The sequence below is a fragment of the Oryctolagus cuniculus genome, chromosome 15 (assembly GCF_964237555.1).
Source record: "Oryctolagus cuniculus chromosome 15, mOryCun1.1, whole genome shotgun sequence".
In the NCBI taxonomy this organism is placed as follows: Eukaryota; Metazoa; Chordata; class Mammalia; order Lagomorpha; family Leporidae; genus Oryctolagus; species Oryctolagus cuniculus.
In genome coordinates, this window is record NC_091446.1 from 20,398,928 (window position 1) to 20,412,036 (window position 13,109).

At 44.3% G+C, this 13,109-nt stretch overlaps 1 protein-coding gene across 18 annotated transcripts in view; it reads left to right on the forward strand.

Moving 5' to 3' along the window:
• XPNPEP1 (X-prolyl aminopeptidase 1) overlaps nucleotides 1-13,109 on the forward strand; it is a 64,707-nt gene that overhangs the window by 17,111 nt on the left and 34,487 nt on the right. For all 18 annotated transcript variants that reach the window (XM_051824156.2, XM_051824157.2, XM_051824159.2 and 15 more), the window contains one exon: nucleotides 5,767-5,891. In XM_051824156.2, coding sequence (XP_051680116.2) covers nucleotides 5,767-5,891 — 125 coding nt within the window. The remainder of the gene's footprint in view (nucleotides 1-5,766; nucleotides 5,892-13,109) is intronic.

The window sequence follows — 13,109 nt, forward strand, 5'->3', positions numbered from 1 at the left end:
GGCCTGTTTTTCTTGGCTTCTTACTTCCCTGCACATTATGCTTAGCGTTTGGCTGCTTCTAACGTTTCTGAAAAGCAGTAGGATGGGATGAACAGACATTGTAATATGGCCTTTTCTGAGATACTAGCTTTCTTCTTTCACTGAAGATTCATTACTGTTTGTTACATTGAGTCTGAAAAGATCATAGACATAAAGTTGTTACATTCACTCAACCATCTGAGTGAGTACATGTATGTGTTAGGTGCTGGGTTAGATACATGGATACAGAAATGATGGGATGCCTCCAGGTGGGGAAAGCAGCGTACATGCCTGTTAAACTATTTATCACTTTGCATTTGTTGTTAGCTCTGTACTGAACTATAATATTTGCAGATACATAATTTTTGCTATGTGACAGGTATAGTTTCTAAGTGTTTTATATCAGTAACTCAATTATCATAAAAATTACCCTGGAGTGAACATGTAGTCTAGCAGTTAAGATGCTGGTGATGATACCTCTATGCTGTATTAGATTGTCTGGGTTCGATACCTGGCTCTGGCTTCTACTCTATCTTCCTGCCAGTGTAGGTCCTGGAGGGCAGTGGTGATGATTCAGTTAATGTGCTCCCTGCCACCCCCATGGGAGACCTGGATTGAGCTCCTAGCTCCCAGTCCTGATCATTTCGTGCATTTGGGGAGTGAACCATTGAATGGAAACTCTCTCTCTTAAACAAACAAATAATAGTAACAACAACAACAAGATTCACTAGCCGTGAATTTTACTTCCTCTATCCTGGTTACCTTTCCAGCTGCTGCCCCCTCAGTGGCTGGGATTCACATTTGTGCCACTTTTATCTTTCCCTCAGCTCCACCTGCTCACCCATTCAGTCATTTCCAAGGCATTTTGTGCTTGTGTTCACTTCTGCCCCAGCTGTCATTGCCTATTGCCAGTGGTAGCAGCTCTTAACGCCGCAGCCCATTGCCTCAGCCTTTGCTTGTGTTCCTCCCTCTGTACTTTCAGTGTTGCTGACACTGCTCCTTGCCAATCCTAACTGCTGTTTATAGTGTTGGGAGTTTCATCACATCTGGTAGAGGTGATAAAGAAGTAGATGCATTTGACCAAGGGCATCAACCAAATAAGGTAGACATGAAAGATGAGGAGGAAGGAAGAGGAAGTATCAAGAGTGGTCACGGGGCAGGTAGAGTTGTGGAGGGAAGTGTGAAGATTCCATTGAGTGGGGCCGATGATTCTAAGGAGGCCTAATATGCCAGGCACGAGGAGGAATGTGATGATGAGACAGGGAGGGTGATGAAGTTTAGAACATAGTTGCAAGGAGGCAGATTATCCTGCCCAGGAAGCAGGAGGATATCTGACTAGGCTACTTGGTCTTTGATGGTTTTCAGCTTTTTTTTTTTTTTTTTTTTTAATATTTATTTATTTGTTTGAGAGGCAGACTTACAGACTGAGAGGGAGAGACAGAGAAAGAGGTCTTCCATCTGAAGCCAGGAGCCAGGAGCTTCTTCTAAGTCTTCCATGTGGGTACAGAGGCCCAAGTGCTTGGGCCATCTTCCACTGCTTTCCCAGGCCATAGCAGAGAGCGGAATTGAAAGTAGAGCAGCTGGGACTCCAACTGGTGCCCATATAGGATGCCAGCGCCACAGGCAGAGGCTTAACCTACTGTGCCACAGTGCTGGCCCCGGTTTCAGTTTGTTATTCAGGATTTTCTGGTTGTCATTGATTATGTTGACTTTATTGATGAAATTCATGACTGATAATGTTGATGCACTGCAGTTATGCTATAAAAACACACAGTCAATGCCATACCAGTAAAGTCCTTAAGTCAGAATGTATCCAAATGGATGCTAAATTCCATAAGGAAATTAATGGTCTTGGAAGAAAGTATACTGGACTCTGTCATATATTTGCTTTTAAAATTCCAGATGCCCAGGCTGTAGTCCAGGGCAATTAAATCACAAATTATCCAGTTCTTTATATGCAGCTGAAGTTGAAATACTGCTCTGAAGGAAGTCTTCATTTTTGCTTCATTTCCATTTCAATGCTGACTTACTCAGAAATATGGTTTGAAAACTTGATAAATATATTCTGAAGCTCCTAAAAATATCAGTGAAATTTTCAGATGTTGGTAATCTTATGAGGTCACAATAAGCTTCATTTTGAACCCAGTGGAGGTATAGACATACTAACTTAGATCACACCTGATGTTTCTGATTCCTCTTTTTCTGGTAGGTGAGAAATTATAGGCTCAGTAAATCAGACATAAAGGATGTTCCTTTGAGCAGTGTTCAGAGGTAGTTGTAATGCAAGAAACAAGGACATGTGTGAATCCTGAGTAGGACAGTTTCCAGTGACTCTTCCTTTGAGTACTTCTGTTTTTTCAAGACCTCTGACCCCTTGCTACAGTTGATGAATGGGGTACTTTTTCAGTGAGTGTCAAGGTCAATATAGTTCTTCATAGAGGAATCTAGTGGAAGTAACCATAATAGCTGAGGTTATGAATGATCAAGGTACTGGTTATGATGAAGAGGAAGAAGCAATGAAAATGTTAAAAGAAAAGAACCAGAGGATTAGCCAAGTGAGCTACAGCACCGGCCTTTTGGCGGATGTCCTAAATAGCACTCTGGCCTCAGAATCAGCCCTAAAGGCACTCAGATCTGGCTGAAAAGCCCATGAGAGTATTTCAGGCATGGAAAGCCAAGACACTCTGGCAAAAAGATCTCTGTGAGTGAGATCCCAGTGGAAAGAACAGGTCTTCAAAGAGGGAGGTGCCTTTCTCTGAAGGGAGGAGAGAACCTCCACTTTGACTATGACCGTGTCTAAACAAGATAAGAGTCGGAGAACTCAAGGGGCTTCCATAGCCTTGGAAACTCATAACTGGTGCATAGGGAGATTACTGATGCCATAAACAGGAGTGTCAATTGGTAAAGTCAACAACAGGAGTCACTGTGCACTTACTCCTCATGTAGGATCTCGGTCCTTAACATGCTGTACACTGAGGCTTAATGCTATAACGAGTACTCAAACAGTATATTTCACTTTGTGTTTCTATGGGGGTGCAAACGACTGAAATCTTTACTTAATGTACACTAAACTGATCTTCTGTAAAAAAAAAAAAAAAAAAAGAAAGAAATTTTCAATTCCCAACTTGACTCTCACTGGGATTAAACATGACAATAGGTCTGATCTGATTTCATCATCATTTTAAAAAAATCATCTATTATTTTTCACTTTATGTTTCTGTGTGGGAGCAAACTGTTGAAATACTTACTTAAGGTATACTAAGCTGATCTTCTGTATATTAAGATAATCGAAAATGAATCTTGATGTGAATGGAAGGGGAGAGGGAGTGGGAAAGGGGAGGGTTGTGGGTGGGAGGGACGGTATGGGGGGGGAAGCCATTGTAACCCATGAGTCGTACTTTGGAAATTTATATTCATTAAATAAAAGATAAAAAAAAAAAAAAAAAAAAAAAAAAAAAAGAAAAGAACCAGAAAAGGATTCATACTCAGCAGGGGGATAAGCCACAGTTAGTCAGGGTGTCAGTTCTTGAAGATAACCTGAGTATGATTGCCTCAGTGTAATACATCGTGCTTTAGAATATTTTTGCTAAGTAAAATGTCTTTTGTTTAAAAAATGAGTTGGCAAAATATTAAACACTGCTCATGAGGTTATGGAGCAACAGGAAGTCTCATTCATTCCTTATAGAAGTGCTGGTTCTCCCTCCAAATGCCCACAACAGCTATGGCAGGGCCAGGCACCAGACCAGGAGGCTGGAACTCAACCCAGGTCTCCCACATGGATGGCAGGGACCCAAGTATGTGTACATTAGCTGGAAGCTGGATCAGAAGCAGAATAGTCCGCTCTCGAACCAGGTACTCTGATACAGTGGCATCTTTACTGTGCTGTACGCCTGCCCCAAGAAAAGGTGTTTTTGAAGAACCTCCTCAAGTGGTTAATCAGCTTGCATCATCTGTACCTTTAACACATAGAAATAGCTCTTTGGACTCACTAGGAGGCAATGCTGTTTTGGTTTTGACCACAGTTTGATCATCGTGGAACTGAAAATCTGAAATCAGAAATGCTCCAAAGTGGGAAGCTTTTTGAACAATCTACATGATACCCTCAAAATTTTGGATTTTGGGGCATTTTGACTTTTAGATTAGGGATAGTTAACCAGTTTTCTATGCAAATATTTTAAGATTGAAAAAATGAAATCTGAGCTACTTCTGATCCCAAGTATTTTTGATGAGGGATATTCAACCTGTACTGACATATTTGTAAAAGCAGGTGTTTCTAGTAGGACTACATTTAATACTTCTGATACCAACCATTTCAGATAAGAGATATTCAGTACATATATTTTTTTGGTAAAAGTTTGGATCATGTTTAACATTTCTTTTGAATGAGTTCTGTATTTCTATTCCTATTTGGTATTTTCTAGAGCTGGTAAATCCAGCTCTGGTTTTAGTGGAATGATAGGCTTCTCTGGGTCTCTGGTTCTTCTTGGGACTCACTTTAAAAACCCTGGCTCTAATCCACCCCCAGCACAGTTTTAGAGAGGAGAACACAGTGTGCTGAGGCGCTGGTCCCTTTCCCCCTGAGGCCACACAGCTAGTTTAGCAGGTCTTCACTAGAGTCCAAGACTTAAGGCTTTTGACTCCTAGGAGATTGACCTTTCTCTTCTAAATCTGTGGTTGGCTATTTAACAAAAGATATTTATAAAAAAAATGTTTTTTTTAAAGCAGTAAAACTTAAAAAATCAGAACAACATAAAAGAAGAACAAAATAATAATCACAACAAACTTACCCACCCAAAGGTGACCACTATTAATTAGTACTTGGGTGATTTCCTTCTAGAAACCTCTCTCTGCATAAACACATATCCAATGTGAAATAAGGGAGAATGATCTGTGTGTGTTGTATTAGTATCTTTTTTTTTTTTTTTTTTTGACAGGCAGGGTGGACAGTGAGAGAGAGAGACAGAGAGAAAGGTCTTCCTTTTGCCGTTGGTTCACCCTCCAATGGCCGCCACCGCTGGCACGCTGCGGCCACCGCACCGCGCTGATCCGAAGGCAGGAGCCAGGTGCTTCTCCTGGTCTCCCATGGGGTGCAGGGCCCAAGCACTTGGGCCATCCTCCACTGCACTCCCGGGCCACAGCAGAGAGCTGGCCTGGAAGAGGGGCAACTGGGACAGAATCCGGTGCCCCGACTGGGACTAGAAGCCGGTGTGCTGGCACCGCAGGCGGAGGATTAGCCTATTGAGCCGCGGCACCGCCCTAGTATCTGTTTTTAATTCCCCACCAGTGTCATCTGTATCTTTCCAAGTCAAATATAAGTTTATGTTTTTTTTGGGGGGGGCATTTGAAATTTTTAATGGTTGCATAGTGTATCATTGTATGCATTGTAGTTTATTTAACTAGTCATGTATTTTTCCCCATTATTTTACTAATGGAAGCAAAGATAACTCCTGCATTTTTGTGCACTTGTTTAATTATCTCCTTAGAATAAAGTCCTAAAAGTAGAAAAGGTAACCAGTCAATTTGAAACCGAGTATTAATTGCTAAAATTTTCTTGCCATATAATAGCTGTCTGGAAGTAGTACTTAAGAACTGTACTTCATTAGCATCACTGGCAGCTTTGAACTTGGTCTAGTGGTGGGGTGGTCACTTTGAAGATGCAGCAAGGGGTGGGCAGAATGTGGCTTGTGAATGGGTCATTGGATTGCAGGGAACAGCCTGGTGATGAAACAAACTCTCCTTTTGTTGCAGATAGCAGAATGGCTCCAAAGGTGACTTCAGAGCTGCTTCGGCAGCTGAGACAAGCCATGAGGAACTCTGAGTACGTGACAGAACCAATCCAGGCCTATATCATCCCATCAGGCGATGCCCACCAGGTACTTAGTGGACATAGGTGGTGAGGAAACTCCTCAGCCTCTCCTCTGTTTTTAGTCTTTCCCTCCAGGATTAATGTGTTTGTAGAGTTCTAGCTGTCAACCTATAAGCAAGCATGTCTTCCTGGACTTGATACGGGGACTTGTGTCCGGTGGGCCCTCTTCACTCTTCACCAAGTGCTTGTAGAGGCCCTGGCTTCCTATTTTCCAATGCATCTAGCCAGCTTTGAGTAAATTTTAAGAATTAGTGGGAAAATTAAGGGGCAGACCTCCTAGACTTCTCTGTTGCTGATACCGTCTATCCCATCTCCTCCACTACAACCTGTCATTGGCATAATTGTCTGCCCTTCTGCCCATCTATATTGCCCTATCCTTCGGGCCTGGCCAGAAGAACAGCCAGAAAGTTGTCATGGTTTTCTGCTCTAGCTGGTATTAGGGATGATCCTGAATTCCTCTGACACCAACCGTCATCCTTGGATAGAAGCAACTTAGCAGGTGTCCTTTCCTTGGAGAACAGTAGCTACTGAAATTGGGAAGAGTTGGGTTTGGATAGGCAGAGATGTCATGTGATAAGCCTGAAGGCAGGAGGAAGGGACTGTAGGAAGTACTCTGCGGTTGGATGAGTCAGCAGTTTTTGAGTGCCTACACCATGGTCATGGCACGGTAAGGTTACAAAGATGAATTTAAGATTGGATGTATAAAGTGCTGTTCTTTCTTAGTGTTATATATTTTTTAGCCTTTGCTTATGCGCAGGGCACTGCTGGGGGTATTATATGTGACTCAAAGATGAAGATTGTTCCTAGTGCCTAGGAATACACAGTTTAGTAATGGAGTTAGGATATGCATAGGTGTATCTGTCTTGCCAGGCAGGATGTGGTAAATGCTATCAAGAAAATCTGGCCAGAGGGCTGTGGAAGTTTGATAATGAGACGGGAGGATAATGGAAGATTTCATGAGTGGGGGTGGGGAGGAGACATTTGGACTGGACCTTTAAAGAAGGGGTAGAGTTTGGAAAAATAGGGGTAGAAAGTAGAGGAGGAGGAGGAGGGAAGTGACTGCAGGTAGGAGGACTTACAGGAGTGAAGGCAAAGAAGCAGGAAGCGAAGCAGGAAGCTTTGAGCACTTTTCAGAAACAATGTGGCAGGAACCCAGGGACATGAAAAGCAATGGTGGGAAATATGATTGATGTTCTAGGATTCTCCAGTTGTAGCTGACCAAAGCTGCCTTGAGAGACCTTGAGCAATGAATATGCCTTATAAAGGTTTAGGGGGTGGAGCCACTGCACTGATGCAGCTCTACGTTGTGAGTTGTGCCTTCTGGAGTGGCACGCGTCTGGGCCTCAGGTAGGGTCCTTGTGGAACCTGAGGCTGGGAAGGCAGCTGGCCCTCAGTGCTGGCGTGGAAGGGTTTTCAGCTCTGGGTGCACATCAGTTTCCTTCTCAGCCAACAGTGTAGATGGGATAAACCTGACTACTCCTGGTTTGCATTTATTTATTTCTACTCTCAATTTAACAGATTGAGCTAGAAGTTTAATCCCAAATCTAGAGTCCTGAGTGAGAACCTGATTGGCAAAGTAGTTTGGTGTTTATTCTTTGCCCCGTTTACTTGTGTGTGCGTGTGTGTGATACCATGTGGCACAACCATGAGTGATGGAGGTCCACCATGATGCAGGGGATGACAGATAAGGTGACAGATAAAGATATTACTGTAAGCTGAGTAAAGATCCCAAAAAATGTCTACTCTAGCTGGCCTCCCTTCTGTTCCTCTCCAAATGTCCCAGCGCACATGGTTGTGACAATGTCAGACCTCTGTTAACTTGGGAGTAGCATGAAGATTGGACCTCTGCCTAGAGACATGGAGTTCCCTGATTCTAAGAGCAAATAAGGGGCTGAAATGAATACATAAATGATTTTGAGGTAGCAGCATAAAGTCGAAGATACTGTGATATTTAGAGCAGCATTCCCCAAACCAGTTCTACAGCATTCTTGTATGCCTTGTAAGATATTCTGCAAAAAATATTTTCATTGGTCAGGAAAATAATGAAATAAACCGAACTGTTTTTTTAATAGTGGTAAAAAACATGTAACCTGAAATTTAGTGTCTTAACAATGTTTAAATGTACAGTACTGTGATGTTAATTATAGGCATATATTGCTATGCAGTGACTCTAGATCTTTTTTATTTTATTTAAAAAAATATTTTATTTATTTGAGAGGCAGAATTACAGAGAGACAGAGATTTTTTATTCTGGTTCACTTCCCAGATGGCTGCAACAGCTGGGCCAGGTTGAAGCCAGGAGCCAGGAGCTTCATACAGTTCTTTCATGTAGGTGCAGGGGGCCAAGCACTTGGGCCATCCTCTGCTGCTTTCCCAGGTACATTAGCAGGGACCTGGATAGGAAGTAGAGCATCTGGGACTCAACCCGGTGCCCATCTGGGATGCTGGTGCAGTAGGCGATGGCTTAACCCACTGCTCCATAACCTCAGCTCCAAACTATTTCATTTTGTAAAACCAAGAGTCTGTACTCATTAAATTGCAACTTCCCATTTTCCTTCCACCTCCCTGCTCCATCCACAGGATTCTGCTGTTTTTAAGAGTTTGATTGCTTTAGATTCTTCATAAAATTGGAATCATGCAGCTGTATTTATATTTTTGTGACTGGCTTATTTGACTCAGCACAATGTCCTCAGAGTTCATTCATATTATAGCATATGACAGAATCTGTTTCATTTTTAAGGCTGAATAATATTCTACTCTATGTAGATAGCACATTTTCTTTGCCCATTCATCTGTTGATAGGTCTTTCATAAAATCTATAGTTGAAAAAGTGAACTTATAATACCTAAATTGTTCTAAACATCCTTAGAAGTGGTTTTATTTATTTTTTTTGACAGGCAGAGTGGACAGTGAGAGAGAGAGACAGAGAGAAAGGTCTTCCTTTGCCGTTGGTTCACCCTCCAATGGCTGCTGCGGCTGGTGCGCTGCGGCCGGCGCACCACGCTGATCCGGTGGCAGGAGCCAGGAGCCAGGTGCTTTTCCTGGTCTCCCATGGGGTGCAGGGCCCAAGCACCTGGACCATCCTCCACTGTACTCCCTGGCCACAGCAGAGAGCTGGCCTGGAAGAGGGGCAACCGGGACAGAATCTGGCGCCCCGACTGGGACTAGAACCCGGTGTGCCGGCGCCGCTAGGCGGAGGATTAGCCTAGTGAGCCGCGGCGCCGGCCAGAAGTTTTCTAATAACTGAATTTTGAGCATCAGTTTTAAAAATTATATATCAATTAATTAAAGTGAAATACAATACATTTTCTGTTTCTTAGTCAAATTAGCCATATGTCCCCTGGTGGCTATTGTAGTAGATAAGCTTAGGTTTTCATAAAGTGTGGACTGAATTCATAGGCAAGAGGAGATATTTTAAGTTGCTAGGATCAAGGAATGATTCATGGAGGAAGTGGCATTTAAATTGGAATATGGGGATGGATGTTTGACCTAGTGGTTAAGATACCTTAGTCCTTAGTCCTTTATTGGGGTTTCTGTGTTTGACGCCTGCCTCCAGCTCTACTCCAGTGTCCTCCTAGTGTGAACCTTGGGAGCCAGTGGTGATGGCTCAGGTAGGGGTCCCTGCCACCCATGTGGAGGATCTGGATTTAATTCCTGCCTTCTAGTCTTTTTTTTTTTTTTCTTTTAAAGGTTTACTTATGTATTTGAAAGGCAAAGTTATAGAGAGGCAGAGAGAGAGAGTTTTCCATCTGCTGGTTCACTCCCCAAATGGCCGTAATGGCAGGAGCTTGGCTGATTCGAAGCCAGGAGCCAGGAGCTTCTTCTGGGTTTCCCATGCAGGTGCAGGAGCCCAAGCACTTGGGCCATCCTCTGCTGGTTTCCCAAGCTAAAGCAGAGAGCTGGATCAGAAGAGGAGCATTTGGGACTCAAACTGGTGCCCATATGGGATGCTGGTGCTGCAGATGGTGACTTTACCTGCTATGCTACAGCCCTGGCCCCATCTTTTTTTTTTTTTTTTTTTTTTTTTTTAGATTTATTTATTTGAAAGAGTAACAGAGAGAGAGAAGTCTTCCATCTGCTGGTTCACTCCCTAAATGGCCACAATGGCTGGAGCTGGGTGGGTAAGAAGCCAGGAACCAGGAGCTTCTTCTGGATCTCCCACATGGGTACAGGGGCCCAGGGACTTGGACCGTCTTCTACTGCTTTCCCAGGCCATAGCAGAGAGCTAGATCAGAAGTGGAGCAGCTGGGACATGAGCTGGTGCTCATATGGGATGTTGGCACTACAGGTGGCAGTTTTACCTGCTGTGTCACAGTGCAGGTCCCCTGCCTTCCAGTCTTGATTTCTGCCCATTCACATCTGTTTGGGCAGTTGGGGAATGAACCAGTGTATGAGAGTGCTTTCTGTTCCTGTCTCTCCCTAAAAAAAAAAAAAAAAAAAAAAAAAAAAATTAGGACCGTGAACAAGTAGAATTTGGATTCTTGGAGATAGAGACAAACAAAGTTTCCTGAGCAAATTTACAGGTGTAGGTGGAAATGCCTAATGATAAGTTTGAAGAAAAAAGAAAAATAGGGGCCTTTTGGGTCACCCATGACTGGTCATGGTGGCCTTGACCCCAGCATTAGATTTCTTTTCGTTAGTGGGGACCCATTGAGGGTCTTTGAACAAGAGAGTGTCATGATCAGAGAGACCAGGGCTTAGTGTTGGCAGAAGAAAGGAGGCACTGATAATTGAAAAACCTGTAAGGAGGCCACTGCAGGATCGAGTCAAGGGCAGGGGCTTTGGGTCTGCAGCATGGAAGAGGGGACGGATTCAGTGGAGAAGCTCTAGAACTTGGATTAAGTATGGGCCTTGTGGACAGCTGGCCAGAGGGACTGGGGAATTGTATGTGGTGCTATCAGCAGGAAGAGCCATGGGGAGTTGTATTGTGGTGCCATCAGCAGGAGGAGCCATGGGGAGTTGTATTGTGTTGCCATCAACAAGGAGAAACGTGGGGAATTGTATTGTGATGCCATCAACAAGGAGAAATGAGGGGGATTGTATTGTGGTGCCATCAGCAGGAAGAGACGTGGGGAATTGTACTGTGGTGCCATCAGCAGGAAGAAACGTGGGGAATTGTATTGTGGTGCCATCAACAAGGAGAAACGTGGGCAATTGTATTGTGGTGCCATCAACAAGGAGAAACGTGGGGAATTGTATTGTGGTGCCATCAACAAGGAGAAACGTGGGGAATTGTATTGTGGTGCCATCAACAGGAAGAAACATGGGGAATTGTATTGTGGTGCCATCAACAGGAAGAGACAGGCTCCTTATTTTACTTCTTCTGGAGAGGAGGGTGGATGTACTGCATGGGATTCTGGGGCCCTGCTGGGACTGTGTGAATGAGGAGGCAGGGCCAGCTTTGTGTGTAATCCAATGCAGCACCCTCCTCCATGATAGAGAGGCTGCCATTCTCTGCAGCTCTTGTTCCCAAGTGTTTCATCTCGGCCTCGATTCAGGGTTGATGGGTGGGGAAAGGAGGGTGTTGGAGAAGCGAAGGAAAATCTTAAATTCTGTCCTTTGTATACTTTTCAGAATACAAATACACACACCCACACACTAGTCCCTGAGGGAGAAAATGTACCCCAAATGCATAATTGCGCAAGGACTTGGCGATCCAGTGGCCTGCTTTCTCTGTCCTCTGCAACTCTCAGGGTTTCTCCTTTTTAAATTTGGAACAAGGATTATGGTTTTTGTGAGTTTGGGCCCTGGTAGATTTTTACAGTGAGGAACTGTCTACTGTCTCTGGTAATCTGAATGCATTCATGTACCTTCGATGTTGGCATTTGTGGGTACCATGTCCCCAGGCCAGGAGAATCCTTGTTTGGGGGCCAGAGCTGTGCCAGCACGGCTTTTTAGACATCTCAGTCCCTCATCCTCCCCATCTGTAAGCCCCCATATTCCCCTCTGGGGCTTGCCATTTTCCAAGGGTTGTATTTTGTCAGGGGTGACTCTGCCAATGTGAGTTTTTGGCTGTGTTTGTGGTTCCTCTTTGGGAAGACATGAATCAGAGTTTCCTAAACTTTTTTGGACCCTACCCCATTTCTACTGGAGTCAGCTTCCTGTTTTGTTTTGTATTTCTTAAACAGTCTTTCTCCTGCTGTGGGGGTAGTGATTTTAACCAACTGTGCTGATTAGAGTAATGCTAGCCATGGTCACCCATCTCCAAATTTCAGTGGTTTGTTGCTGTAAAGCCTTATATCCTGTTCACATAGCAGTACAGAGTGGTAGTTCTTGCCTGGTAGGAGATAAAGGAGATAAAGTAATTGAGTTGTCTCAGCTCCTTCCTTCCTATGCTGCCACTATTCCAGCTGGTAGAAGAGTATGGGGAGGGTTGCCGGCACATCGGGTTCTAGTCCCGGTCGGGGCGCCGGATTCTGTCCCGGTTGCCCTTCTTCCAGGCCAGCTCTCTGCTGTGTCCCCGGGGTGCAGTGGAGGATGGCCCAAGTGCTTGGGCCCTGCACCCCATGGGAGACCAGGATAAGTACCTGGCTCCTGCCTTTGGATCAGCGCAGTGCGCCGGCCTTGGCGGCCATTGGAGGGTGAACCAAGGGCAAAGGAAGACCTTTCTCTCTGTCTCTCTCTCTGACTGTCCACTCTGCCTGTCAAAAAAAAAAAAAAAAAAAAAAAAAAAAAGTATGTGGCGAGCACAATCACTTTTGGCAGTCCTATCTCAAGACATCCCCTCCCGCTCACATTCCATTGGTGTGACCACCTGGATGCGCGGGCCCTGGGAAATGAAGTCCTGGCTGGGCAGCCACTTGCCAGTGACTCTTCTACTTCAAGGAAGGGGTGTGAGTCTTTGGATAACCATCTGCTTTTCCCACACACCTTGACTTGATTTATTAGGAGAGAAGAAAAAGTACCAAAGTCTGGGTGCTACTTTAGTGTCTGGAAGTAAGGCGCCTATGTCCCCATTCACAACTTAACCTCTGATACTTCCTGTGGAAAGAGCCATTTACTCACCCAGTGTCATTTTTGTTGAGAAACTGATTTGTTTGAGGCACTGCGCCTGGCTCACGGCTTATGAGAGTTGAGGGTCAAAAGGAATAAGATGTCTCCCCAGCCTGGCCCATAGTGAGTTTAGTTGCACTTGTCTGGGCAGGCAGCCATAGCCTTACTGGCCCTGTTTTGTCTGTGTGTGGCTATATTGACCACTCTTAAAACTCTGGTCATGTCACCACCC